The following is a 27,949-nucleotide window of genomic DNA, read 5'->3' on the forward strand; positions in this document are numbered from 1 at the left end:
GCTCTTTTTACCATAACAAAAAAGAAAATGAAATATTTATAATGACAGAAATTCAAACACAAATATTTTTTATCATAATATCATCATAAAATAAATAAAAAAGTATTGAGAGACATTATACAAGTTTTCGGCTTTTCCAGAGATTTGTTTATAAAATCAATAATAAAGACAATCACCACCTTTCTCTTTGAGTCTTTTTGCTATATTCCCTTTTTGGTAATTGTACCCTGTCTGTATAATTGTAATAAAGCACTGGTTAGTCAAAACTATCACATTTATCATGGAATATCTAAAAAGATAAATGCAAAGATCCTCAAATCTCGCCTGTCATCTCCTCCCATTTTGTTCCCACATCTTACTTTACCTTTCCTCTCAAGCTAAATTCACTTATCCGATCACCTTTTTGCACCCATCATCAAATTTTGCCTCTACTTCTCCTGTCTTGCCCCACCCTGTGATGCCTCGCCTCACCCTACTGTACCATTCCCTATCCTGTCCCATCCCATCCTGTCCTGTCACGCCTTGCCTTTCCATGTCATCCCGCCCCACACTGTCCTGTCCAATCCCCTCCATTCCATCTTATTCCTATCCCTGGACCTATGTCTCTCTTCTGTCTATCTTTTCTCCCGTCTCTCCCATGCCTCACATTCCTCTCTTCTTGTCACTGTAAAATTGACCTTGCGGTTGAAATATTGACAAACACGGTGCGAATCTCCCCAGAAAGTGCTTTATAAACAGGACGATGTAGCCAAAGAAAGCCAAGCTTCGTCTGGCTCAGATTGTTTGAATTAGAGCAATTGCGTCTTTTAGCCTCCCCTCTGCTCCCTCTGTACACACACACACACACACACACACACACACACACACACGCATACTGACATGTGCAAAGGAATTGTTACAATCCAGCTGCCTCCCATCCGAGGCTCGTGCACCACTGCCAAGGGATGATGATGCTGATGATGAAGTTGCGCTCGACAGCATGCCAACATTGGTCCCATGATGACATCACAGGCTGATGTCATGCAGACGGGTGTGGTGATTGGACAGGCAGCTGAGAAGGGCTATGTGTATGTGTGTGTGTGTGAGGAGCACGCATATGTTAGGGCATGGTGAAACTATGCAGTGTCCTCTGGGGTTCTCTGTAGTCACTCAGAGTTTTGGATGGACACTCACTATTTCATCTTCGGAAAATATTGAGGAAGATAAGTAGAAGGAGGAGGTGGAGGAGCAGGAGGAAAAGAAGAGCGAAGAAGAAGAGCAGGAAGGAAAAGATAAAAATCAGTGATGCAAAGGGGAAAATGAGAAATTGAAGAAACAAGAGTAGTCTACAGCCATGCCTGCCGCTCTCTGAGGCTGTACTTGTACAGCTATGCTTTGAGCTAAATGCTAACGTTAGCATGCTAACATGCACACAGTGACAATGCTAACATACTGATGTTTAGCAGATACAATGTATGCCAATCCATCCAATAGTTTAGTGGAGACATCGCCAAAGTTATTACGTTTCATCCTCTGGGCACCATAATTGTTTGCCAGTACGTCATATGGATGGTGTGAGGATATGTGAAAAGTTAGCCCTGCTGCTGACGCTACTAGAAAAGCCAGGGGGTCACAGAAGGCAGTAAGAGTCATCCTCTGGGGTACATGAATGTTTGAAATACAACCATTATTATTCAGTATATCAGACAGACCAACCGTCCACATTGCCATCCCTAAAGCCGGACTGTTAGCATGGCCAAAGTTGGAAAGAAATAGAGCATGATATAGAGCACTACTGACGTCCCTCTGTAACAATTAGTGAAACTGAAAGCAATTATAGTAGTGAAAAGTGTGTCTGTCCTGCGGTGAGGTATGCAGGTCAGTGATTCAGCTCAAAGGGAATTCAGAGCACCACATACCTGTGATAGCATGTTTAATTTAATCTCCTGTAGTCTAGAGACACCAGAGGAGTGGGTTTTCCCTTGAAACTTATTTTTTTCCACTCTTGTCCTGTCAGTGAAGGTAGACCATCATTTCTTGGACTTTGGTTTGCCTCCTTGTGGCAATATATTGCACCACAAACCTCCCACGCAGTCCACAAGTGATAAGAACATATCAGCAGTTGTGACTGTTCATAATTTGAATTTTATTGTCACAACAGAGAAAGAGACACGAAGGTGTATTGTACTGAAAGCATATGAAGTTAAATATGTTAACATAGGATAACCGTAAGGATTTGTGGAAATAGTAACAGTAGACATCCAGGTAGACAAACTTGTTTTGTCAAAATAGAAGAAAGGACAATGGATCTTTATCAGATAGCAGGCTGGCGATGAGTCATGTGTGTGGGTGAAAGTAGGTCAGTCTTAGAATGAAAGATAGACAAAGTTATTAAGGTGTGGGATGTAACCATGGAATTCAGACCACGACATTACCTGTGTATTTGTACATTGCATTCACCAGTGTTGGGCAAACTACTTGGAAAATGTAGTGAGCTAAGCTACTAGCTACTCTACATTAAATGAAGCTTCACTACACAGAAGCTACCCCCCAGTGAAATGTAGCAAGCTAAGCTACAGCAAAAGTAGCTTAGTTACATCTAAGCTACTTTTAATTTTTTAATATTGGGTCATTATATACACACACACACACACACACACACACACACACACTTACAGTATAGGCCTAGTTTATATTGAACTAACTTCATTCGACAGTAGCATAGAAGAAAGACTAAAAACCTGCTCCAAACAGTGTGTGTGTGCCAGAGAGCTAAATCAGACACACAGAAACACAGAAGAGATCTATCATCTCATGGAAACAAGTTTCTGCCACTACATATCAAAGTTTCCTCCTCACTAGAGGAAGAGGTGTCCAGGCTGGACCCTGATCCTTCTCACAAGAGGTGTTACAGTAACTATCACAGTAGAAAGTCTTTATTCCCCTGCAGCAAAGTCGAAGACATTAGCCCAAGGATCGGTACGTGAAGTCACCGTCACACAGAAGCGCTTCTGCATATACAGGTCCGTTTGTGGCGGTGGCGTCACTTACTGATCCTTCAGAAATGCTTGTGAAAATGTAGCGTGTGTGGAAGCTACCGCGCTACTAGTTCAATAAAAGAGCTTCGTTACTGAAAAGCTATTTGATTCAGAAAATAGCGAAACTGTCACCAAGCTACTGAGAAATGTAGTTAAACTAGTAAGGCTACTGCCCAACACTGGCATTCACATGTACTGTAGAGTTGTTTTGGATTGATACAATCATTTCCAACTAATTTCTACAAATAGCAGAGGTCATATATGCATTCAAAAGTTGTAAGAGTAGAGATTGAAAAGTTGTTAAAGCAGTTAGTCCAGGAGACATTTATTTACCAGTGGTCTGGCGGTGTCTTGTGTGCAGACAAAACTTGCTGTTGTCTTCTTGTTTTTATTGTCAGAGCTGAAACTGGCTAACTAACTACCAAACTGTGTACTCAAATTCCTTAATTTTATATTTACTTGAAAAGTTTGAAGTTGCAAGTATCAGAAATATGTTGTTTGGTAGGGAGGTTAACAAACTGTGTATTCAGTTAATTCAATGGCTGTATGAATTTCACCATTGTGATCAACATGGGAATGACTAGATATTTTATTTTTTTAGATGCTTAAATCCTTTAAGCACAGTTTTTGTTGATTTGAATTGTTCTTTATTTTGGTCAAAAAGTCCAGTGTTTAGGATTTAGCGGTGAGGTTGCAACCAACTGAATACCCCTCATTACACCCTCCTCTTCCAAGCGCGTAGGAGAAACTATGGTGGCCGCAAAACCTGAAGGGCCGTGGAAGAGGGCCCGCTTTCTCTGTAGATATAAAGGGCCCATTCTAAGGTAACAAAAAGACAACCATAATTATTGTCTGGTGATTGTATAATATTAAGAAAATACTTTTACTACTTATTATATTCCATTTCTGCCATATTCTGACAATAATTCCCCTAAATCTTACACAATGGAACTTAACTGGAAAAAGAGATTTAATGAGATTCAATACTGAAAACAGCTTTATTTTGTGGCTTAACCATTCACAAAATAAGACATAAATGTCAAAAGCGGAATAAAGCAATGAATGAGAAGATGAAGACTGAAGCAATGGCTTCATAGCTTGATTCTATACGTACATCATTGTGTTTGTGTTTGACCTCCTGTATGTTAGAAGAAAGTTGTTTTTTTTTTCAGACAGATGAAACAATTATCAATCACACAAAAAGAATCATGAACCAGTGAGTGAGATTTCTTGAAAGGTATAAATATATATAATATATCTTAATAACTACAGCGGCTGAGCAGAGCGTACCATGACTGTGTACATAATCTAGAGTTTGTTTTGCTGCTATGACGCAACTTCAAATATGGCCCCACAAACCCAGGAGGTTAGTTTATAGACATGTAATTTACTTTTATAAGCCCAGCTTTAGTAGTTGGGAGTCAAAGATGAAGAAAGAAAAGTTACTCTGCCAATGTTTGCATGGTCCACTTAAGCAACGGACCTCAGCAGAATGATAAAAGATTAGATGAGAAAAGCTTGACACAGCTCTTCAATGTGTGTCTTTGCAGACAAACGAAATTAGATGTATGGTATTGGCTTACACCAAAACTGATATGTTACGGTCAACATACAGATTTACTTATACAGTCCAGTTTGTAAGTATTTGGACAGTGAAATTCCTCTCATTGTTTTGACTTTACTCCAGCATTTAGATATGAAATGAAACAATGATGAAAGGATTTCAATTCAGTGTGAAGGGTGTTTAGGGTGTTCACATCCATAGTCAGTGAACATTGTAGGAATATTTATACACACCCTCTTGGGGGGAAGGTAAGAACAATAAATATGCTGCGTCCAGTCAAGTTAGCATAAATACGCAACATCCAGTAACTTAAGGTAACTTAAGTTACATACATTATGAAGTTTATGTACATATTTAGGTTTACATTTGGTAGCTTAACTTAACTTAAAACTACCCACCAGGGCTTGACATTAGCACCCAAATGCCAAATGCTGCTAGAATCTGGCAGCGGCGTGTAACACTGTCACTCTTACTAGCCACTTTGATGGGTGGCACTCATTGTGCCGCCCCCTAAAAGTCGATGATTCAAGTCATCAGTCGAGAAGACCCCGAGTCGTCTTGCATTTTGTCAGTCGAATCGATGCATTTTTGTTTTTTAGCTGTGTCATTGTAAACACAGGAATGCAGGAGCAACAGCGTGATAGCCGAGTCTTAAAATGAGGGAACAACATTCAGTACTAATAACCTTACGAGTTCCACCAATAGCTGCCAATAAGAGATCAAGAGCAATACGATTTTGTAACAACCAAAAACCAACAATCTAATTATGATGGAAACGGAGTAGAGTGATAGAAATGGAGAGCAGCGTGACCCAGACAGCGTAAGGCAGGGCAGTGTGACTCCAATCTGATGGCTCCTCCGAAGCTCTGTGCTCTGGTGGTGATGCTGTTGTCGGCAGCACGGCAAGAGAGATGCTCTGTGGTGTGCTGGGACTGAATTATGAGCGAATATAAATATAAATATATGGCAACCTTGGTAAACTGGCTGCTGAGCAAAAAACTTAATGTCAAGCCCTGCTATCAACAAACATGCTTCAGGGCTGGGAGATGACTGTCTGACTGTTACACTGACAGGCCAGGCCGACAGGTAGCGATGTTGGCAATGGTTCAGCAGGGCGTGGGTCCACTTCCTCTGCCAGTGCAGTGTCAAAACTCTGGAACAGGGCTCCACGTCCTCTGGTGGGTGGAGAGATTTTGTGTTGTCTAGTGTTGAAGTGCCACGTCATGGCAGATGAAGGAGGGAGGGGATTTAGAGTGGGCAGGGACACCATTTGAGGTGTGTTCGTAAGCATCAATGGGTGTACACAGATAGAAAGTTATTCAGCAGGTACATGTGCTTGTATTTGTGAGCACGAGCAAGCATTTTGGGTATGTGCACATTCCTTGATCGTTGCCGGCCCCTTCTTGTATGTATCCCTCCAGCTGACAGGAGCGTCCTGTTATAGTGAATGTCTTTTTATGGCTAGACTGAGGCGCCCCTTGGCCCAGGGCAGACAAACAGACAAACACTTCAAAATCACCTGCTAGCCAGTGAAGAAGAAGCTCACTAAATGACAGCAACAGAAAGTGAAAGTTCTTTGAGGTGAATTTAGGAATGTAAAAATTTCCCAATCAATAAAGCACTTTAATCAGCCTGAAGTGGCAGCAGCCGCTCAGGACGTTACATAACTTTTGCTTCATTTTGTTTCTCTTGAACTACACTTATCTGAATTGTGGCCCCAGTAAAAGTAACCCTGTATTGTTACTGAACAGAATAGTCACAAGATTAGACCTGGCTCGGCTTTGTATGTGTAATAACTCCACCTCTGTGGTATTCATAACACAGGCCTGGGTCACAGTTAAGAGGGAGAAAGGATAAAATAAAGCAACGGCAGCGCTCTTATCCAACGCTCCCCTCCCTCCTCCTTTCCTTCCTGCGAAATCAGATCTAAGCTCTGGCCTGTCTCTCCACCCGGCCTGGGGGCAGGAGGGGGGGATCTGTCTGTCCCCAGCGCTTCCTCGCCAACACGGGTGGCGCTGGGCTTGCGGTGCAACTACAGGTTGAAGGCAGTATGTTATGAGGTCATCATCCTGTGACCGACATTATGCCTGGCTACTCCTCTCCAGCCAGGCTCAAGCTCCAGCCCGTTCCTCCCTTCCTGTGTGCATCCTGTGATGTAGTGAAAGTAGGTCTGAGTCTGAAGTTAAGTCATGCTCCTGTTACAGAAGGCGCACATACAGTGGGTGGAAACAATAACACTGAGACTGTTATTATGTCCTAATTCAACACAACAAAAATTCCATTAAGTTGACCATCTGACACTGTATCAAAAAACGTGAAAATTATATGCATTACAAAGTTAGCATTTATCAAAGAGCTATTGTAATGGGTTGCATTAGATCAATGACATGTAAATATAATGTTGGCTGGGCCTTTTTTGGTTTTACAAATATGTCATTTGTCATATATTTGCTTCAAACAAACTTCTTGTTGGATCATTTAACTGTTTCTGAAACCCTCTTTCTGAAACTAACAATCCGACAAGCACGTCATCTTCATGCAGAGACAGTCAATGTATGTCAAGGTAAGAAAGATGGCAGGATTTGAACATCTCTCCCAAGCTCTCTTTTTCACATTTAGCCATGCTAGCGGCGTGGCTCTAGGGATGGCAATGAAGTCTGTCCACCACTTTGGGCTGGACTGACTTTTCCTCTAGCGCCACCAGGAACTTGACATTTTTGTTAGTATGAAATATCTCAACAATTCTTGATGGATTGTGATAGAATTTGGTACAGACATTCATGGTGCTGAGAGGATGGACCCTCATTACATTGGTGGCCTTTGGTGGGAGATATCCATTGTCACCATTTCAGGTTTAGGCCACCAGATAATGTATCCTGATTCCCAGACTTTTCTCTGGTGTCACCATGAGGTTGACTTGTTTTTTGTTTTTTTTTTACATCTGGACAATTGGATGGATTCACAATTACTTTTCATGTGTGCAGCCAAGCGCAACACCAGGAATACCTTCGAGAGCAGCCTATTGAAAGTGTGCACCGTTATCCACATTATTGTATGATTCTATCAAGACAACAAAGCCACACAAAAGATACAGAGTTCCTGAAGAGAGATCAGTGAGGGAGTGTGGCGCAGCTATGATGGCAGGCTTTTTGCCCTGCCTTCAAGCGTGGCCATTTGGGACTCAGACATCCCGTAGCACAACCTAGTTCATTTCATTGAACAGAACTGTCTGCCACAAAAAGCATAATTCTGTCTTGTACTAATTTCAACTGGACTTCAACAGTTCTAGATGAGCAAATTATGACTCACTCGCACAACTCACCCTCACCATGGAACTTCTCTAATGTTGGATTGGTGCTTGCGATCTCTGATGATTTAAAACGGTGTCTTTGTGCTTATCAATCAAAGCATCAGTGAACTCAAACAGGAAATGTTTATGTAATGACCACGCACTTGTACCGCTGCGCTGTGCTAGCCAATTAACTACAAATAATTACATGCTTGTGTGTATTTCAGAAATGGACCTTAGCTCTGAGCACAGTCATTAGTTTTGTTTAGACAGTGAGGGGGACAAAGTTTCAAAAGCGCTCTTTGAGAAGCTCCTCAGGTGCATTTTGTCACTGCATTTTGTGGTCTGCAGCCTTATCTGATGAACTATGAGATGAAGCTAGCGTTCTATGGTCCACTTTAACACTTCCAATTTCAAAAACTAAAACATTTTGTGCTGTAGATGGTCATAACATGCAGTGGAGACCCAGTGGCGCACAGAATTGGTGATAAGCATCAAATTGCTCCAGTCAGTGACAAAAACTGTCTCTGTTTCTCACATTTTGTGGCCCGCGGCATGGTCCTCAGAAAAAGGGCACCTTTTGAAATGAAGCTGAATGAGACACATTATAGCAACAGAGAGAAAGCTATCACAGCATTTAGGTTAGGAATGACAAGTGGTCAAACCATTTAACATTTATTTTAATATACAAGGTTAATGTGTGAGTGGAGGGTTTTCATCTCTTTCGCTTGGCGGTTTTGCTTTGCCATATTTCCATACTTGTAAATGAGAGTCTTTACAGGGATCCTAAAATCATTCAGCAATGTGTGAGCAAACAGCTAAAATCACTGCACCTAAACTGAAATAAGAGGAGCACCATAGACAGTATGAATAATGTGGGCACAGCGTATCACATATATGAGTCTAACTATTAATTTTCACTATGATTTAAGCAAGTAATATATTGCACCTTTACCATATCATTAATTGTTGATATTTTCCATACGCACTGAAGACGCCGATCAGCATTCCCTCACTGCTCAGTGCTGCTATTTTTCTGTCCCGTCACTCTTACTGAGCCACTGTGTGTACAGTTTAAGATAAAGGGCTGCTCCTATCTGTGGGCAGAGGGTGTGTACACCAGATCAGCACGCACAGAATATTTACTCTCTGGCCTGGTGCCCCAGCTTCTCTCTCATGATGACATCTGACGTGGTTTCTGTGCCTCCATGCTCCCTGAACATGTCCCGACAATGGACGGTACCACACTTGGATCCAAGCCGGAGTCAAATTTTTAAATTCCTGTTCTTGTTTTTTTCTCAATTTCAGAACATTACCAGAGCTAGCTTGTATATTGTCATTTGGACAAGCTGATACAGTGACTGCTTTAATACTTTGTGAAGCCAAGTGTAATAGTATTGCTGGCAGTGTCCACTGTGACATTATAATTCAGGCAACACCCTCATTATGGCTTAATGGGGCTGTAAGAGTGACATAATACTACAGAGACCCTCAGCTCAATGGAAAACCCCCTTGACAATGATCTTTCTTTGACCCAGAGTTGTGTTAATACGTCCCCAACACCTGCTTTTGTCACTCTCAACTTTCTCCCCACTTCAGTTGTCCCCTTTTCCTCCCTCCTCATGCCTCTTTTCTCTTCGTGTGTTTGCTTTCCTTCTGCCTCTCTGTTCTTTCAATCTTACACCTGCCCCCCCCCCATTTGTTTTTTTCTTCTGTTTTGCCATTTTAGTTTCGGGCTCCGCACTCCTGTCTCACAGTGAAAAAAACATGCTACACTGAAAGAAAAAAGAAACAAAACAGCTTAACATTTCTAGGGAGTTGTATTATCTACTTTATGATCTATGGCTGGCTGCCACCGTGAGTTGCTCTCTGATGTTGAACATTGCAGTCATTTAAACCTGCCTGGCTAACAGTATGACAACAGCGATGATGATTAAGATGAAGACATTAATAATGGTAAGCGTAATGGAATACTACTCTCTGGTCTGCAGTGCCTGCTTACGCACGTATAAGAGTGAGTCACGGGGAGGAGAGGGTCCTCCTTCCCTCTGCAACTTTGTGGTGAGGCATTAACATAGTGAGGAGAAAAAAAAAAAACTGGTTTGACAGACAGTTAAGCAATCTGGAGTCTTTGTTATGGAACGCAGGGTAAGTTGTTGTGGATGTGTTGGTGAGGGGTATGCATGCACATTACTGTACTGAAAAAATCAAGAGGCAGTAGATAGAAGACAGAAAGTTGACAGGAGAAAGAGGAAAAAATAAATGTGGTATTTGGAAGAGATAATATTTTAATCTAATCCACACTCCACATAAATAATACTTTCTGTGTGCTTTACATTAAAGGATAATTATGGTTTATTACAACTTGGGTCTTATTTTCATAGTTTTGAATTTCTATTATAACATTGTACTGACCAAAATAATCACTGAGATCTGGGAAAACTGACAACTAGACTACAATGAATTCAGAAATGGTTAGAGCATCAGACAGGTAGTGGACACCAGACAAGACAGATTATCTAAACCACTTTAGCACTTTAGTGGAAGTAAAACATAAGTTAGCTTACTTCAAATGGTGGTAAAAATCCATATGGCACAGGAAAACTGAATGTTGTAAGTACTGCAAGCAGGCTAGCCTACAGTAGGTCATGAAGCAGGAAGCTGGCCTGTAAACTGTGTTGGATGTTAGCAATGGACAGTTAGGGCTATAATTTTACACTTGGCCTATATTTTCTCTTCCAAAAGAGTTTCACTAACCATTATGCAAAACCACTGTGTTTCTTGCCCATTTATTTTCTTTTTAGTCATGCTAGCTGCATGGCTAGTGGCTAGTAGTCTGTCGGCCGGTTGTTACAGCACTTTGGTGCAGACTGAAGCTGTCTCATATTGGATACTTCCATTAGTACACTTCCATGTAAAATGAATAAAAATGAACATGCTTTTCCTTGCCTGCTTGCTTCCTATGCAGCCATTTTTACAAGTTTGAGAATAGGTTCATGGTCCCTCCCTTTCTACTATTTAATTGTCTGTGCATCTGTGTACTCAAAATAGCAAGTGAAAGTACAGAAGAAGCAAGATATCTCAACAACTATTTGATGGATTGGCATGACATCACGGTCCCCAGAGGAAGAACTGTAATCACTTTGGTGATCATCTGACTTTTCATCTTGCACAATCGTCAGGCCATGACCAAATACCTGCAAAATTAATTACATGCCTCAGCTGTAGGCTACTTTTTGTCTCATGCTAACAAGCTAAAGTTAGCGTACTACCATGCTAGACAAAGACGGTTAATGACACAAATGTTATACCTGCTTAACACCAGCATGTTTGCATTGTCACTGTATGTATGTTAGCATGCTGATGTCATGATTTAGAACAGCCTCACAGAGCCACTAGCAGGGTTTTAGACACTCAATCTGTTAGAGACGGTGTACATTCCCATATCTCAGCAAATAACTTTATGACTACAATTTTATTACAAAAAGGAGTTGGCCAAAGCTATGAAAATAAGACAAGTACGCAATAAGAAGCTGTAATAAAAAGTACATTTATTTTAACTCTTTGAATAACGACAAAGATTTGCAAAGCATCTACCCAAATAAAAAGTATTACAACATGGTAATGTTCAGAATCATCTGTCATCAGTCTTTAACCTAGAGTGAAAACAGAGGTGGGTTGCTCCAAAAATAGCTTTATGGAAAGAAAATAACACACTAAACTATAATCTTCTTTAAAATACACTGTTCCTCTATTGATGTGTCTATTTCAGTCACACAAGTACATAGGCATGCCGAATGAGGAAATGAGGATACTCATAGCTCCAGGGTATGCATGAGCGCACCAACACAACCTTTTAGCCCCAATGAAACCTCAGTCACAACAGGCAAACACACTATTGGTTGTTCTTCTCTTCACATCATCCTGCACACTGTGGAGTCAGCTCATGCACTTGTTTGCTCTATGCAGGAAAGAAGCCCCTTACTCATTTAAGAAGAGAACAAAAATACAAGGCCAACTGAATAGGGCCTTTATTGTTAACATGGGTGTGCTTTAAACAGCAAAATTACTTTTTCTTGCTGTACACGAATGCAGTGCTGAAGCCTCCAAGACAAACAAAAACTTGTATTTTTCCCTCAGCATTTGGAGTAGACCTGTGTATGAGTGAATGTGTGCACGCATATCCTTACATGGTGTTTGTATTCCCACATCTTACTGGCTTTTTTTGGATTTCCATAATATGCATGCATCACATTTTCCCTGGTACAGATGTAGCTCGCTCACGTCTGCCATGTATGTGAGCAGGCATACATACTGTAGCTTGGCATTCTGGGGTAGTGGAATAAGTCCACACACACTCTCACACCGTCAACAAGCTGGAGAGCATCCACTCTGGCTGTAAGGTCCATAAACCTACGCAGGGCAACGAGGTCACATAGTTACAAACACAACCTCTGCGTGAGTCACACAGTTCTGTGAAAAGTTCTGGTTGCTTGAGGTATTGTTGAAAAAGCCTGCAAAGCATTCATGTTATAGTAAAGTGAGAAAAGGTTAGAAATGTAATGTTAAAAAACAATTGGAGAAGCATTGGATTCAACAAAACTGGCATCTATTTAGGTTCCATTTTTGCGTGTTCACACAGGAAAATGGCAACTTTGCAGCAAATTATGCTTTAAATACTGTAGCCTGTGGAGGCAATGACCAAACTTTTTTACACTGTCTCATCCACCATCTCACCATGCTCCCTAAACTGACGTATGTCAGCAATGATGTCTGATTACCTGCCTTTTCATGCAAGTTTTGGGGCACCAGTTGCATATTTAGTTCTGGGATTTGAGGAGTTTTGGGCTAGTATCCAGTCTGCTCTGATAAAAAGAGTCATAGTTGAATGACTCTCCTCCAATGGCAAATAGGCCATTAAACAGACATACTTCAAGTCACAATGAATATAAGTGACCTTTGCATGAAAATACAAAAGCAGACGGAGAAATAAAATTCACTTAAGTCACCGCAAATACATTTGTGGTTTAATAATTTATTTGTTCATCTCTCAAAAGAGCAAACTTGGTTTTAATAAGGTCCAATATTTGTTGTTCTGCTGTAGTGACTGCTCACTGTTAGCCAAAGCTCCAAAACTCTGGCTCTATCAGTATCATGTACATAGAACAGTGTTGCTGTGCCAGTAGCTGATACATGAGGCAACTGATGTGACAGGGATCAAGCGTTGATCAGTTTCAGTGCTTTTTCCAATAAAATTATGATGAATTATTTTTATTCTACTTCTCTTCCAGTCCATCTTTCCACAATTTACTCCCACCAAAGATCAATAAAAGCTGTGGGCAAGAAACACACTATTCAGAGTGCTAAAACAGACTTACATGTATTTCCACCGATGGCCAAGCTTTAACGATTACCATGCTTTTGTCATGTTTATGGCCATTTATGTGAAAGGTTTTGCCGGGGAGTCCTAATGTAATTCTTTAGAACTACAGTGTTATTTTTTTCTCTCAAGCCTATTTGATTACAGTACCCTAGCCTACAAGCTGCATCATGAATGTCATTAACAGTTCTCGAAATTACTTTAATGCCTTCAAAGTGCACTATTGATCGCAGTTGGTATGAAATCAAAAAGTCTCTGATGTCTTTTCAAAAATGCCCGCAAATGAAGAGTGTTTTGCTGATGTGGCAAATTTCCCATTTTGGTTCTAAAGAAATCCATGTGAAACTACTAATTTAGTTCACTTCTAACAGCCAGTTTTCTTTTCAGACTCATTAAATCCATGTGTCTAATGAACAGCCTGTGTAGTATTTCCCTCTCTCTCGCTCTCTCTGTATATGTGTGTGCACATATGTTATGTTAGAGTTGTGTATTGAAATTATACCTTGGGCTCAAAGGAAAAGTTTGACATTTTTGGAAATATGCTTTTTACTTTCCTGCAGAGAAGATTAAGACCATTCTCATTTCTGTGTGCTAAATTTGTGGCTGGAGCCAGAAGCCGCTTGGCTTAGCTTAGCATAAAGACTGGAAACAGGGGCAAACTGCTAGCCTGGCTCTGTCCAAGGAAACAAAACCCACCTCTAAAGCTCACTAATTAACACGTTGCACTTTCTATGCTTAGCAACCGCTCCATGAAAGAGTCCAGCACATTTTTTTCCAACACGTTTCTACACTTTGGTTTTTGTACAGATTAAACTAAACAACATATCATGTTAATTAGTAAACTTTAGAGGTACTGATCCGTGGATTTTGTTGTGTGAAACTATTCCTTCAAAGGGGCTCATTAGTCCATCCTCAAAAGAAAATTTTATATACAATCCATGAATTTCGGCATGTAAAGATAATACTTTCACCACTAACTTTCCCCTGCCAGCTTTGAGTGTCTTTATGATAAATGGCATGGTGTCAGATTCCTACAATCAAAATAAATTTGACCAAATAGGTCAGTTTTATGACATTTTATTTCATAGTTAAGTATTTCATTGAGCCAAAATAGCTCTGAGCGTAGGCAAGAGAGAGAGCGAGAGACAGTGAGTGAGAAGGGGTGGAGGAAGAGGGGCTGTTAGTTCATGAGCTGGTGGCCCATCTGGTTTGAGTTACTGAAACCCCCCTCCTCAATTAGACTCAGCATGATGTCAATAAAACGTCAGACTGGAGAAGCTATCACTTAAATTGGGCCTGTCAAGTATTGTTCTTTCCTCAGCATTCCAGCGGGGATGATCAGTCTGAAATGATTTGTAGTTTGATTAAGGTTACCACAATGTGCCATTTCTGATTTCATTTGGGCACACAGCTTAAAAATTTGGCCATAAAAGTTGTTTGCCTATTAGTGGGGATATATATATATATATATATATATATATATATATATATACATACATACATACAGATAAAGTGCACTGAGGAAGGAAAACTAATGGTACTGACTGAGAAAAAAGCTAGAAATAAGTTCTACTTTGAACTTTTAATTATTTTTCTGACTGTAATTTTCCATGTCTCTCCCCTTTAGTTCTTCATAACCTTCCTCTTTTATTCAACTCTTCCAAAGTTTTGCCATCTAACTCCCAGATTTATGCTTGAATATTAAAGTTCATCCCATAGGGAGCTTTGGAGAAACAGTGGTGACATTTATGATTCTCCTCTCATATTTCACAGCGAATTTATTAGGAGTTCCCTGCTTTTAGCGACGGGAGTTTCCCAACAGGACTGTCTCCTCTCTCCTACAAACCATGGATCATTCTGCAGCGCCTACGTGCTGATATTCAGGATAATTATTGTCACTTTAAATCTCTGAATGGTTGCACCAATTGCAGTCATGTTTCCAGAGTGTCAATCCAGGGCCTGAAAAATGGCAATCTGTGGAAAAGGTCACACATTCCCAACCGTTCCCAGAGGGAAAACAGGAGAGTCCACACCTTCTCAGGAACGCAGAGGCCTACTACCCTGAAGTCTGACAACAATTACCACGTGAATTTCGGCATATTTTAATGCCAAACACTTTATCTGCAGCCAGTCTGGAGCGCATCAGCAGATTATGTTTAGGCTATTTGGTAGTTTTCACTGTAAAAGCTATGCATTTAAAGTATTTAGGCTTCAACTAAATCTGTTGTAGAGCTCAACATTTACATTACAGATAATTAAAATTCCAAGTGCAGGCTCAAAGCTCTGTAAATCACAAACTCTCGGCTACAAGTCCAAGTCATTGAACCACCGAGACTTTATCACATCACATCTAAAATTCCAACATGCCTCACAAACATAAAGATTTAATCAAGTGTTGTGAAAATGTGACAGCCACAGTTTAACAGCAGTGAATTCAGAGCATAGACGACCTATTAGCTGACTCTGAATCAATGCCAGAGCGCTCTTGAAGGTTTAAGAATGCTGGTGATTGCCATAATTGCTGTGCAGCAAGGGGTCTGATACAGACTCATATGGGGAAATACAAAAAAAAACTTTAATACTCATATGTTTCTATAAGAACCTCTATAACATTGTAAAGATGTGGTCTTGGTTTACTGACAGCCTATACACTTGGCTTTTATGGTACAAGCATGACTGAAAAGGTTCTTGTTAAATTAGATTGTCCTTCAGCTCATGTTCCTGTGGGATATATTTTATAAGTCACAGATACGGGGTGACAAAATGACAAAATAGTGGCAACATTTTAAGATAAATCACATGACAAAAATGATTCCTAACATTGCCACAGATGTGGGTAATATTAAGTTGCTGATTAGCTGAACTATATGGAACAAAGTACTACACATTTTCAACATACTGGATCCCTGTTGGCCATCTTCAGCTTGTATCGGTACTTGTTTTCCGTTGCAGTTTGCCTGTGTTTACCACATGTTATTACTGACTTCTGAGATTATTCCCATTTTATTTCTGCACCTGCACTTTAGGCACAGATGACTTGGCTTCCTTGGTGTTTAGTTATTTGTCTCCTATTGTGTTGAAACTTTGAAAACTCTATTCAGAGCTAGTTGCCAGTTCTCTTTTATAGATGACAGATGCTGCTGACTAGTATTCAACCTTAGATGACCCATATATGAAGAAGTGTTTATAAATGTGATTAAAGTACCATAGGAATTAAGTGGATGGATAGTACACACAGTATCTTTTTCATAAAGGAAACTGCCTTGTTTAAGTCCAAAATTAACAGTCACAATCTCTGATTATATATCCATTCCTAAACCTACACACAACTATGGTTTAGGTTATTATGATCTTGCATTTGGTTGTGTGTGTGCGTGCACATGTGTGTATCTGGCCGCGTGTGGGCTACACATTTATGACAGTATGCTCAAGGATCTCTCGTGGCTACCTTGATTCACAGGTATTTTTGTTAGCTTTTTTGAAAAATTTTATTAACTGAACTTAGACTTTTGTCTTTTCAGCAGTGTTTGCCATTTTACAAAATGCGTTCCATATAGCAAAAGGCATTTCCGGGCAATCGCCTTGCTATATTATCTCAATTTGGGTTCTTCCATACAATTGCTATGACAGACACTATGAGTACTATGAGTACCCGGATAGTGCACTCATAACGGTAAGGTTGAGTGTGGAACGCTGGGTTAATTTGGCAGTAATGTTCTGTTTGGTTGCAATTCGCCATTAAAAATAACAATGATAAGAATAAGCTGTCAAATGTTGTGATCGTCATTTCCGAGAAAACAGTAACTTTTCAAAATTCACGCACTATGTAAATGTACACAATGTATATACACATAAGTATCTAAATTAAGACACAGAACTAGTCTGTTACAGGCTACATTTTGGCCTTTGTCATGGCTCAAAAACTGACCTCCATAGAAAAGTTTGGTCTCACCTTGAACCCGAACATCTGCAAATGATTTCCATACATGATATGTTATAATCCATTAAAGTAAGGAATGATACGAGATGAATAAATCCCCGTTTTTGTTATCTTTGCCATAAGGAGACTGAAATTTTCTTTACTTATCTTTATTCCTATTCTTATTATCAGTAAGCATTTCACAAATGCATTATAGTTCAGTCTGACATTCCATGGATTCAGAAATGCACTTTCTATCTGAATCAGCCCTAAATGTGAATCCCGCTTTCTCCTTTCAATAAGTTTATCTAAACTTTGACTCTATTAGTGTCATAGCAATGCACCACTATTTAAATGGTTTCAACATCAAATATACTGCACACTGAAAATTTAAATCTACCCAGCATGGATCAATATTGCACTGACACAATACTGGATTAACTTAACCTAATACCCATGGGTAGAAAACCACACAAAACAGTGAGTTGTTTTGACTCAGTGTTCATTTTTAATACTACTCTTGGGTTTTTTAACCAAATTGAAATTGTGTGCTATTTTGACCCACTGTAACCTTAATATCTGTGTATATGACACTTAAAACAGCAATGGATGCACAATCATTAACAATCAGTAACAAATAGTAACATGCAAGTTTAAAATGAGACAGAGTAGAGCATACTATATTTTACTATGTGATTTTTAGCTTGTGTATATTAGACAAACAACCAATGATTTTATGTGTATTTGAAATTTCGGTTTAAATATTCTGTATGCACATCCATTTAAATGACATCTGTCCTCTGTGGATGTGAAACAATACAAATCAAACATCACAGTCTATGATGTGAGGCTGGTAGTGAGGTTAGTGCAGATTGAGACATGAACCAGTCCAAGTTCTCTGTATGTCAACAAGGTGAGCTCATGGGAAGTCCCTGATTCTCCCATGTCAGACAAACAGAGAAACACATTTTCTCCAGCTCTGACAGCCCAGGCCCAGGCCTTTTCTTTTTAGAGGCTTCTAATCCTGGCGGGTCCTTGGTCTGACGTCACAGCAACACCCCCCCCCCCCCCCTCCGTCTGCTGATGTGCTGTACCACACTCTCATTTCCTCCGCAGCTCACGAACGCCAATCTCTGTTTGGGTCCTTTTTGGCTTCTAACGTCTAACCAACAGACTGCCTTATCTGGCCAGCTGAGGGGGTTAAACTTTGGAGTCAGGAGGTGCTGAATGAATGTGTGGGTATGAGGCTGCCAACAAAGCTCCCTCGTCTCCCCTCATTCACTCTTCACCGCTTCCCCTGTTGTATGTCTCTTATTCGGCTGCCTGGGCTGCATCATGTGACCAGGAAGTGTGGCTCCCCTCCATTTCCCCTCCTGACAGAAAGGAAATATTGTAACAGAGGGGGCCGGCGCTGGGCTCTGTTACGTCGCTGGATAAAAATAACTGGCATATTTAAGGCTGCCGAGGAATCCCAGGGCAGGCAAAGGCTGGACAGCCTGCCGCCCGGCAGGAGCTCTCTCCTCCCTCTCAGTCTCTTTCTTGCTGACTTTTCCCTCTCCCTGCTTCCTCTTCTAAACCCATTTCACTTTACACAAGCCCTGCAACATGACCATGACCACCACCCCATACCTCAACCACATTTTCCTATCCCTGTGGAAGCCCACCACTAAATTATGTGACGTGATAAAAGCTCTGTGTTGGTTGGTTATGTCCCAGCTTGACCACAGCTCTGTCCAGCTATAGAGGCTTGGCTGGGATTGTCCAAACAAACAGCCCCCGCTGACTCAGACCTCATCCATATGCATACCATCACACAGCAGAACTGTCAAGTAGCCCCATCTGTTAGCATAGTAGCCCTATTTTGTCATGAAAATGACCAGAGCTAATTTCTGTCACTGTGATGATTTATGTACTAGGCTCCACTACTTGCTGGTGAATGTCTGGACCACAGTAACAGGTGTGGTGAACTCTGTGGGCCTACAAACTGTGTTGAGCCGAACACCAGGCCTGGATCCATCAGGTGTTTTCAGATCACAGAGCGTTTTAGATTATTGTAAATGAAAAAGTCAAGCAGCCCTGGTCAGTCATCCCAGATCAACACTCCTGATCTAAGAGGATTTTGAAAGGTCTAACAATAATGACAATAATTGGGCGCTTAAAGTGATTATAATCAACCCACATACTTTGCAATACTGTGAATGTTGTCCATCACCTGTTTCAGATTTTAGTATATAGTTAAAATTGTACACTTGAACATGCAGCCATTAAATAACATGATATGAAATAGAACAATTAGTCAATTACTCAATTAATTGATTAGCTGATTGATTATTATACTATTTTGATAATCATTTAAACCTTTTAGTTACTTTTCAAGCAAAAATGACCAACATTCACTGCTTCCAGTTTCTTGATCCTTTATCACATTATTTTTGCTGGTTTACGTCACTGCTTAACATCACACTTTTAATTGCATTATTTTGGGGGGGTGTTTGGATAAAATTTCAAGTTGTCACCGTTAGCTCTGCTGAAGGCTGGTGGACATTTTTCTACAATTTTTCCTTCATAAATGATTAATCCATAATAAAATTAATGTGTGTATCATAATTCACAGATTCAAATACCTGATCAGCAGCATGGTGTTGATTTTTTTGAGTTTTCTTTAAGAATTTGTGAGTAGTTTATGAACTTTGAACAGATGTTGGTGTAAAGGTGAAAGGAGAAGTTAAATAGTGGACAAAAGGTGAAATGACATCTGATTTATTGCAATATTAAACATAGCTCTTTTCTACAAGGAAGTCTTCAAATTCTGTCTGAGACTAAAATACTGCTGTTAAAAAGAAACAAAAAACAAAACAAAAACAGCAGTGCCACAGTATTGTTGGTGCCTTATTGCTTGAGCTGCTCAAAGGTTCTTTGACTTTGCAAAGGATGAAAAAACAGAAAAAAACAGAAAGTTCCTTCTTGTATAGTTGTATTAGAGCTAATGTGAGGTGGAGTGGAGGGAAGTGCAGCACTGAGAATCAAAAAAGCTTGACTCAGCTTTCCAGAATTAAGGAAAGAATGAAAGCTATTTTTTAATTACTGAACAGCATCTGGAAGAGAGCACTGAAAACCTCAATATCTGGAGTTATGATTCGCTGGTACTCATATTCACTTGGGTGCTTTCCAGGAGGGGAAACTTAAGTGAGGGACACCGGTGGAAACCATATCAGCCACATGCACTTGGTAGGGGGGGGGGGGTGTAGCGAAAATACTCAAGAGTTGTGTGTGACTTAGTTACACTCTACATACATAATATCAATGTTCACAACTGTGTGACTGGATTATCAAATGTTTGATCTTGATTTAAATATTAGCATTACCACAGAGTATGTGGCCTGTTCTGCAACTCTTTTGAAAACCCTCAATTTCTAAGCAGTCTAAACTCTTAGCACAACCAAGAACATCACCTGAGCTACCATTTAAAACTAATCATCTCTAAGGTGCTTCTTCGAGGAGGTGTCTTGGCATCCACACTTGATCCACACTGATAAGCACACGGGAAACAACATTATCAGGACACTTGTTGAAGCTGATGGGAGGAAAATGTGACACATCTTGAGTATCGAGTTAAACTCACCAGTCATTCTTGTTAGATACAATAACATTACCTCAATATCTCCACATCGGATTCTGCAGTTATGTCACCAATGGCGCTGACATAATGCCAACTTCTGCAATTGTGTAACACTTGAAATGATTTACTGTGGCTGGGCAGGGCATTGTAGCTTGCACTTTCATATTCTCACTACATTCACAGTTAAGACTGTAAGCGTTGCATTAACATATTCCATACAAGTGTTAGGTGTGAGTTACTAATTCACCATGACTTCATTGTGTCAAGAAAAGCACACGGTGGTGTCATCTTCTCCTCCTTTATCTGTTTTCTCTACTCTTCCTTTCTCTGTTATTGCAATGCAAAGCACCAAAGTTGTCAAAGTCAAGCCTTTGTTTTCAGGATCGTTTACAAAACCATTATCTCCCACCATAAAGAATATGGCTATAATGTCATGGCTTCCATTGTGCTCCTACCTGCGGTAGGAAGCAGGTCTACAAGAACAAGTAGAGCAAATATCGTAGGGTTAGCCATCAAGTCTCACCACGCAATTGGAGAAGTAAGAAAATATACATATTACAGTGTGGCGACACATTAGATTAAATGACTTACTGTTAATATATCAAACATTAAATCATGGGTTTCTCAACAGGATGCACTTTCTCTTTGCAAAGTTATCATGACATTATAGTCTATATTTTTCCCACCGTTTTTTGTTTGACAACCAAAGCAAGGTGCATTCATGCTTTTAAAAACTTTGAATGAAGACACCAACATACAATGACAGTAAATGTGTCGTGTTGAAGGGATGGCATGTTTGTTGACATGCCTAACGGACAAGATCCTGATGCAGCAGGATCAGCGGCAGGCGCTTTGTTTGCTCTTGCACTGAACTCTTGAGTCAATGTGTCTAATTATGTTGGACAGAGAGGTTTGTGGTAGCTCGCTAGCTCTGAGCAAACACTGCCTGAACCCAATTCAAACTCAACACTGAACAGTTCTCAGAATTGTAATGTTCCCAGGTAAGGTTATTTCTTTTCAATTCTCAAATTTCATATCTAAACTGTTGTGTTAAATTAAGACTTTTTTCAAAGGGCTTTTCTTTGCTTGTGGGCAAGAGTTTATTTATTTGCAATAAATGTTGTTTAATAAAGATGGGATTAGTTAGGGGTGCCTGCTTTAAAAAAAACCTGTTTCAGGAAACATAACAATAAAATGTAGACACACAGAAGCCTGGGCTATGGATTGTTATACAGATTACAGCTATCTGTAAGTTCCCTTAAATCACATTAGTCTGACATTTGTGTCAAGATAAGTGTTTCAGGGTAATTATTTTTGACAAGTTTGGCTATGCATAAGTTATATGTCTGCTATGTATATAGCCTATGTGCATGATGCAATTTGTCTGTATTTACATGTAGGCTATAATGTAGAAAAATAGATTAGCCTACTTGTGCTGCCCGCTAAATTAAGCATATCACTAATTGTAAAAGTAAAAATTATATTATTATGATATAATAATATAAATTATATTATTATGATATAATCATAATAAAACGTTGCTTTGCAAGTGCATACATGGGGGTTGGCTCCTATTGCAATCCAATGATGTAATATAAACTGAACGTGTACCCACAATACTTTGCACAATTACCTAATTCTAGGGTATAATCATTACACTATAAGGCCTATCACTTGCCAATAAACCCACGTAGGCCATAGCCTGTAATTGGAAACAAATGGAGCAATGACAGGTGAACAACAAAGTGTTATTATTTGATAAGTGTGGTAAAACACAGACTCATCGCCCTCCTAATCTGTAGCCTCTCAGTGTGTGTAGCTTTTGGCCATCCATGATGTGATGCCCATGCCTGCAGGTGACCCTCCAGACATAACAAAATAACCTAATATTCACTGTTATTCCCATTTCGGCCGCGGTCTGTGGCGTCTGAAAAAACGCGCTTCTTCAACCACGTTTCACAGGGATAACAGCAGTAAGGATAGGTACCGTTGCTATGAATACAAACAAACCTCTCTCTTCCTCTCTCTCTCTCTCTCTCTCTCTCTCTCTGTCTCTCCTCCCCGCTCGCCCCAGCCTCCCCCCCACGTGCTCCCTCCCTCGCGCTAAATGTTTTTCCGTGCTTGTTGCGGGGCAACGAAGGCGTGTCCTGCTCCAGTGATTTAAGGATACCTCTCACGCGGGTTCCTCAGCTCAGACTGCCGGTTGTACTGCATGGCAACAGGCGCGAGGGATTCCCCCGCACGTCGCCTCTCTGTCTTCCCGTTCAAAATTGCTTTAGCGCTAACAAATCAGCCTGTCTGGCTGCTTCTGCCCGGCGCGCCTATCAGCGGCAGCATGTCCTGGAATATGGTATAACGCGCGACGTGGAGCAGAAACTTTAAACCCGGGGAGAGTCCTGCAAACCCATTGCAGTCACACCGGAGAGCAGCCGAAAGGACTCCACACACAGATTCTCATTGATGAGGTGTGGACCTTGAGAAACTTTTAACAACAACCTTTGACCGATGAACGCCTACTTTAATGGACTATAACAGACTGCGCTCGCTGCTCCGCGAGGATTTACCATATTTTCTGTTTAATTTCAGGCAACCTCCAAATGACGTCGAGATGGCTTTAGGTGGGACTCTTCTGCCATCCATATCCACCTTTGCCAGCGGCCCCACGGTCAAGAGTAAATCCATAGGAAGTGCCAATTTAGTGAGTAGTCACTTCTTATTGCATGCGCAATGGCAATTCAACGATTCTGTGAGGGGAAGACATGTAGCCTGTGTCGTTCATTTACAGTGTAGGCTAGTTGTTTTCCAGCGCGCCTCTCCCGTGTTATTATGGGCACCGCCAGGGCTTGACACCACGCTCTACTGGGGCGTGCACCAGTTTACATAGGCTTCTCCAGTAGGTTTTTAGCGTGTAGGAAGTCAGTGAAGCGCACATGGGATAGGCCTACTGCAGAAAACATCCCGATGCCCTATATTATGATTATCATTATTAATTCATAATTGGTCGTTCAGTTGGCTACACATTGATTGCAATAATCTTCTGATGGCAGTCTAAGCTTGTGTTACCTACCTATGCTTTCCAGTGCAGTTTCTTTGCCAATGAGAATAATCTGTATTCGAGGAAGCGCTCTGTGCCACTTGCTACACCAGAGTGAGCTCTAGAGCTGAGCTGTCATAATAATCACTTTACATTACAGATACAGGTCCTTTCCTCCCTGAAGCGTTGACTTATATATATATATAAATTTGTTCAAAACAGGCACTAATTAATAATTAGGACAGGACAAACTCAAGTGTCTTGGCTACTGTCTACTGTCTGAGTCTTATAACATGATACAAACAAGCAGCAGAGTACAGCCATTAATGTCTCTGTAACTTTCCTTTAGAGATGGAAGGAGGAGCTGTCCCATCTTAAGAGACCCAGTGTGCCAACCGGAAGCAGCTGCTCTGACCCAGACCATCCCACTGCCACCAGCACGACAAGCCCTAGCATGTCCAAAAAAGAGACAGAGCTCGACTTGGACTTGGACTACGACTTTATTCTGTCTAACTCCATCCTGCAGCAGCAGCAGCAGCAGCAGCAACAGCAGCAACAACAGCAGGAGGAGGAGGAGGCCATGGCGTGCAGCTCTGCCCAGGGCCTGTCCCCTTCCCGTGGCTCTTTCTCCTCATCTTACCCTCTCCCCTCCCCTCAGGGCACCGCCAGTGAGCTGCTCTATACTATCCCAGATATCAGTGATGTCTCGCCCTCTGGAGGCTTTGTGGCAGAGCTCATGAGACCCGAGCTGGACCCGGCATACCTCCATGCCACCAACCTCCACGGCAAGTTCGTGGTCAAGACAACAATGGACATGGGAGAATACAGCCAAGGCGTGAGTGTAAGCAAGGCCTGCGTTAATGCGGCGTCAGACCCAACTCCTACACCTGCCTCACCGCCCTTTACATGCCACCGGATAAAGCAGGAGAACCCCAGTAACTGCACCATCTCGCAGCCCATAGACCTACACCTGGCCGGGGTAAACTCCCAGGGCCGAGGGAGCCAGCAGCAGCGCCCCTGCAACTTAGATCTTCATGGCTTCCCTGGCGGAGGGAGATCCATGACTGGCAACAGGTTGTCCTCATCCTCCTCCCTCTCCCCAGACCATCCTCTGAGCCGGGAGCACCAGATTCTGGGGCACCCTCACTCTCAGATCACTCTACCTCCCCAGGGATACCTCCATAGCTCCCCGCAGGGCTACACCTCTTACCCTCAGCCATCCTCCATGCAGTACCAAGGTTAGAGCACATTTCTATTTCTCATTGTTAAGAGTTTCTTGTAATCTCTTTCTGTGGCAACTGATTGCTGTAACCTAAGTGTTAAGTCTTTTTATTTAGATTTTGCCCATTAGTCAAAGGAAATGCATACATGCATGTAAAACTAAGACAGAAGAGATTAGACAACAGGAATACAAAGTCAAAGTCTAGAGTGTATTTAAATACATTTTATACAACCTTAAGGGCTTTAATTATACCCCAAAAACCAGCACTTCAAAAGGACTGAAACCGACATCCCATGGCATTGGACAACAAACCCTCTTTTACTCCTAAAGATCCAGCCAAAATGGATATAAGACATTGCCAGATTTTAAACAAAATGTAGTTATTTTGTTGTTTTCATAGGATCAGTGTTTATTGTTGTGCCTCATTGCGGTAACATTTTACACTAAAACCTTTGAGTTCTTTTTAAAAAAATGCTGTTTTGCTTTTTAAAAGCCTTTTAAGTTTAAGAAGACTGATGTTTTCTATCGCATCTTAGGGCTGATGACAGAAAAACACATATTTCTGAATGATTAGAGACATTCTGCAGCTTCCACTGTATATCGACCTATGTGTCTGAAGTGATTAAGCGCTCTCTTTAGCAGAGCTCCAAAATACAATATGAGCTGCCATCATGCAAGCCAAGTATGAGAACCTGTGACCTCGTTACACTGTGTTATATCTGATAAATTTATACACAGAATTATTTCACTATACACGTGATGATGATTTTTATCTTTTGACCCCACAGAGGCCCTCATGATCTCCAGTGGTGACTGCTTGCCGGAGGAACCAAAGCCTAAACGTGGTAGGCGCTCCTGGCCGAGGAAGAGAGTCGCCACACACACGTGTGACTATGTTGGCTGTGGGAAAACGTACACAAAGAGCTCCCACCTCAAAGCACATCACCGCACGCACACAGGTATGTAACTGTATGTTATATGTTTTTGTCAGCCATTGTTTTTTTTTGTTGTGCCATTTATATCTGGTTTAAATTAAACGATGTCACATGCAGAAGAAGCGTATTTTTGTGTTTTTTGTTTGGAACACTGTTTAACACAGTTGTTTCATATTGTTTTCATTGTTCAGAGCTAATTCCTATCCCAAACAACCACGTCTGTCACACATTATGTACCGACACACTGAATTATTGAGTCATGAAAGGGGGTTAGACAGGATGGGGGAGGGGAGTCGTTTGGCAGGTGCGGTAAAACAGGTTGATACGTATCCCTGCTCAAATACAAACCCCAGGCTGATTAGCTTGGCCTTTATACACTAGCTGCAGGACAGGACGGACTTCTTTTCTCCTCAAGGTGGGGGAGGTTGGGCCAGTTTAACCTCAGGGCCAGCACTAACTGCTCCGTGTGTATTGTGTTTCCATCAAAGGGGAGAAGCCTTACCACTGCGACTGGGAGGGCTGTGGTTGGAAGTTTGCACGTTCGGACGAGCTCACACGCCACTACAGGAAACACACAGGCCACCGGCCATTCCAGTGTCAGAAATGTGACAGGGCCTTCTCAAGGTCAGACCACCTTGCTCTCCATATGAAGAGACACTTGTGAGGCTCCAGAACACAAAAGAACGTTAGCAGAACCCAGAACAAACTTGTGACCTACACTTTTTAACAACCATAACTTGCCTTCAGGCCGTTGTCAAGCAACCAGACAAGCTGTGGCCTTCACGGCAAAAAGAGCATTACCCTGAAGACTGATCTCGTCTTTGCACATTGTGCAGGCGACTCGACGAGACCTCTCGGTCAGGGTTGTAAACTTTTATGAAAGGGACCAAACTGGAATTTGTCTTATTTAACCGACAAAACTTGGAGGACCAGGTGCCAACAGCTTTTAACTGGAAATGTACATTTTGTCAGGGAAACCAGGAGCAACAGACAAACAACTCCAGAGGCCTTCTACCAGCAACATGCCAATATAGGCTCTGTTAACAACAACACACTGTTCAAAATACTGTATTAATAAACATCTATATTTATATACACATTTCACCTGCAATGCCATTCATTTCAGGTACAATATTAATTTATACAGAATGGTGCTCAGTGACTGAAGGTTTTTAAAAAAGAAGAAAAAAAAGATAAGGTACCAAAGATTAAGGAAAATATAAAAAGGGTGAAAACTATGAAAAGTGCCATATGGTTGTTTGTGTGTTTCTTAGAAACCTCTCTTCCACAATCTGACTTAAATCAGGTGAACACTTCACTTATAAATGGTGATGGCAATCTTCAATGCACTGCAGTTGCAAAGTGCAATAATTTATATGAGACATTCATATTTTTGTATTGAATGCGTGAACTCTGAACAAAGATGTTTTGTTTATAGCCAAAAATATGTAATATAATCTTGAATTTTGTACATTTGTGAATAAAAATGCTTTGTTATTGTTTTGTATTTTACAGCATAATAAAATAAAATGTATTTGAAATAAGAAAACTATAATGACCTTTATACTCTTCTACCATATGTACATAATTATCATTATGTCATTGAAAAACAAAAATATGTTGACACCATGAAGTAAACTGTAGCCGTAAAAAGAAATTACATGTGTGTTAAGCAGAGCTTCCTGGAACATCAGCAGTTCAGGTAATTGTAGATTTCCCTGGCAATGTAATGGAGAAGCACATTTAAACGGCAGCAATAGTTCACAGTCAGCTCACACACAATATGCCCCCGATAATACTGAGATCGCCGCGGGCAAACCAACACAATGTTGCAGTTAAAAATGATTTCCAAAAAAGTTCACTCCCACAATGTCCTGTATGCACGGGGTTCTCTTTCCACCTGTCAGTGGGAAGAATGGGGAGGACAACCGAGTTACTGGCTGACATTCATGGGTGACACCAAATCTGAC

The 27,949-nt window shown here is 41.0% G+C and overlaps 1 protein-coding gene across 1 annotated transcript; it reads left to right on the forward strand.

The window, feature by feature from the left end:
- The first annotated feature begins 22,934 nt into the window (after window positions 1-22,934).
- On the forward strand, window positions 22,935-27,215 carry klf4 (Kruppel-like factor 4). Its single transcript, XM_046066012.1, has 5 exons — window positions 22,935-23,253; window positions 23,375-23,486; window positions 24,172-25,060; window positions 25,833-26,003; window positions 26,468-27,215. Exons 1-5 carry the CDS (start codon window positions 23,249-23,251, stop codon window positions 26,641-26,643), a joined length of 1,353 nt encoding a protein of 450 aa, XP_045921968.1. The 5' UTR covers window positions 22,935-23,248; the 3' UTR covers window positions 26,644-27,215.
- The last annotated feature ends 734 nt before the right edge of the window (window positions 27,216-27,949 follow it).

The sequence above is a fragment of the Micropterus dolomieu genome, linkage group LG13 (assembly GCF_021292245.1).
Source record: "Micropterus dolomieu isolate WLL.071019.BEF.003 ecotype Adirondacks linkage group LG13, ASM2129224v1, whole genome shotgun sequence".
In the NCBI taxonomy this organism is placed as follows: Eukaryota; Metazoa; Chordata; class Actinopteri; order Centrarchiformes; family Centrarchidae; genus Micropterus; species Micropterus dolomieu.

What these genes read in the sequence shown, in the direction of transcription:
- klf4 (XM_046066012.1), top strand. An exon ending in CCATAGGAAGTGCCAATTTA is followed by an intron (nt 23,487 to 24,171) that starts GTGAGTAGTCAC and finishes ACTTTCCTTTAG; the next exon opens with AGATGGAAGGAGGAGCTGTC. An exon ending in ACATCACCGCACGCACACAG is followed by an intron (nt 26,004 to 26,467) that starts GTATGTAACTGT and finishes TTTCCATCAAAG; the next exon opens with GGGAGAAGCCTTACCACTGC.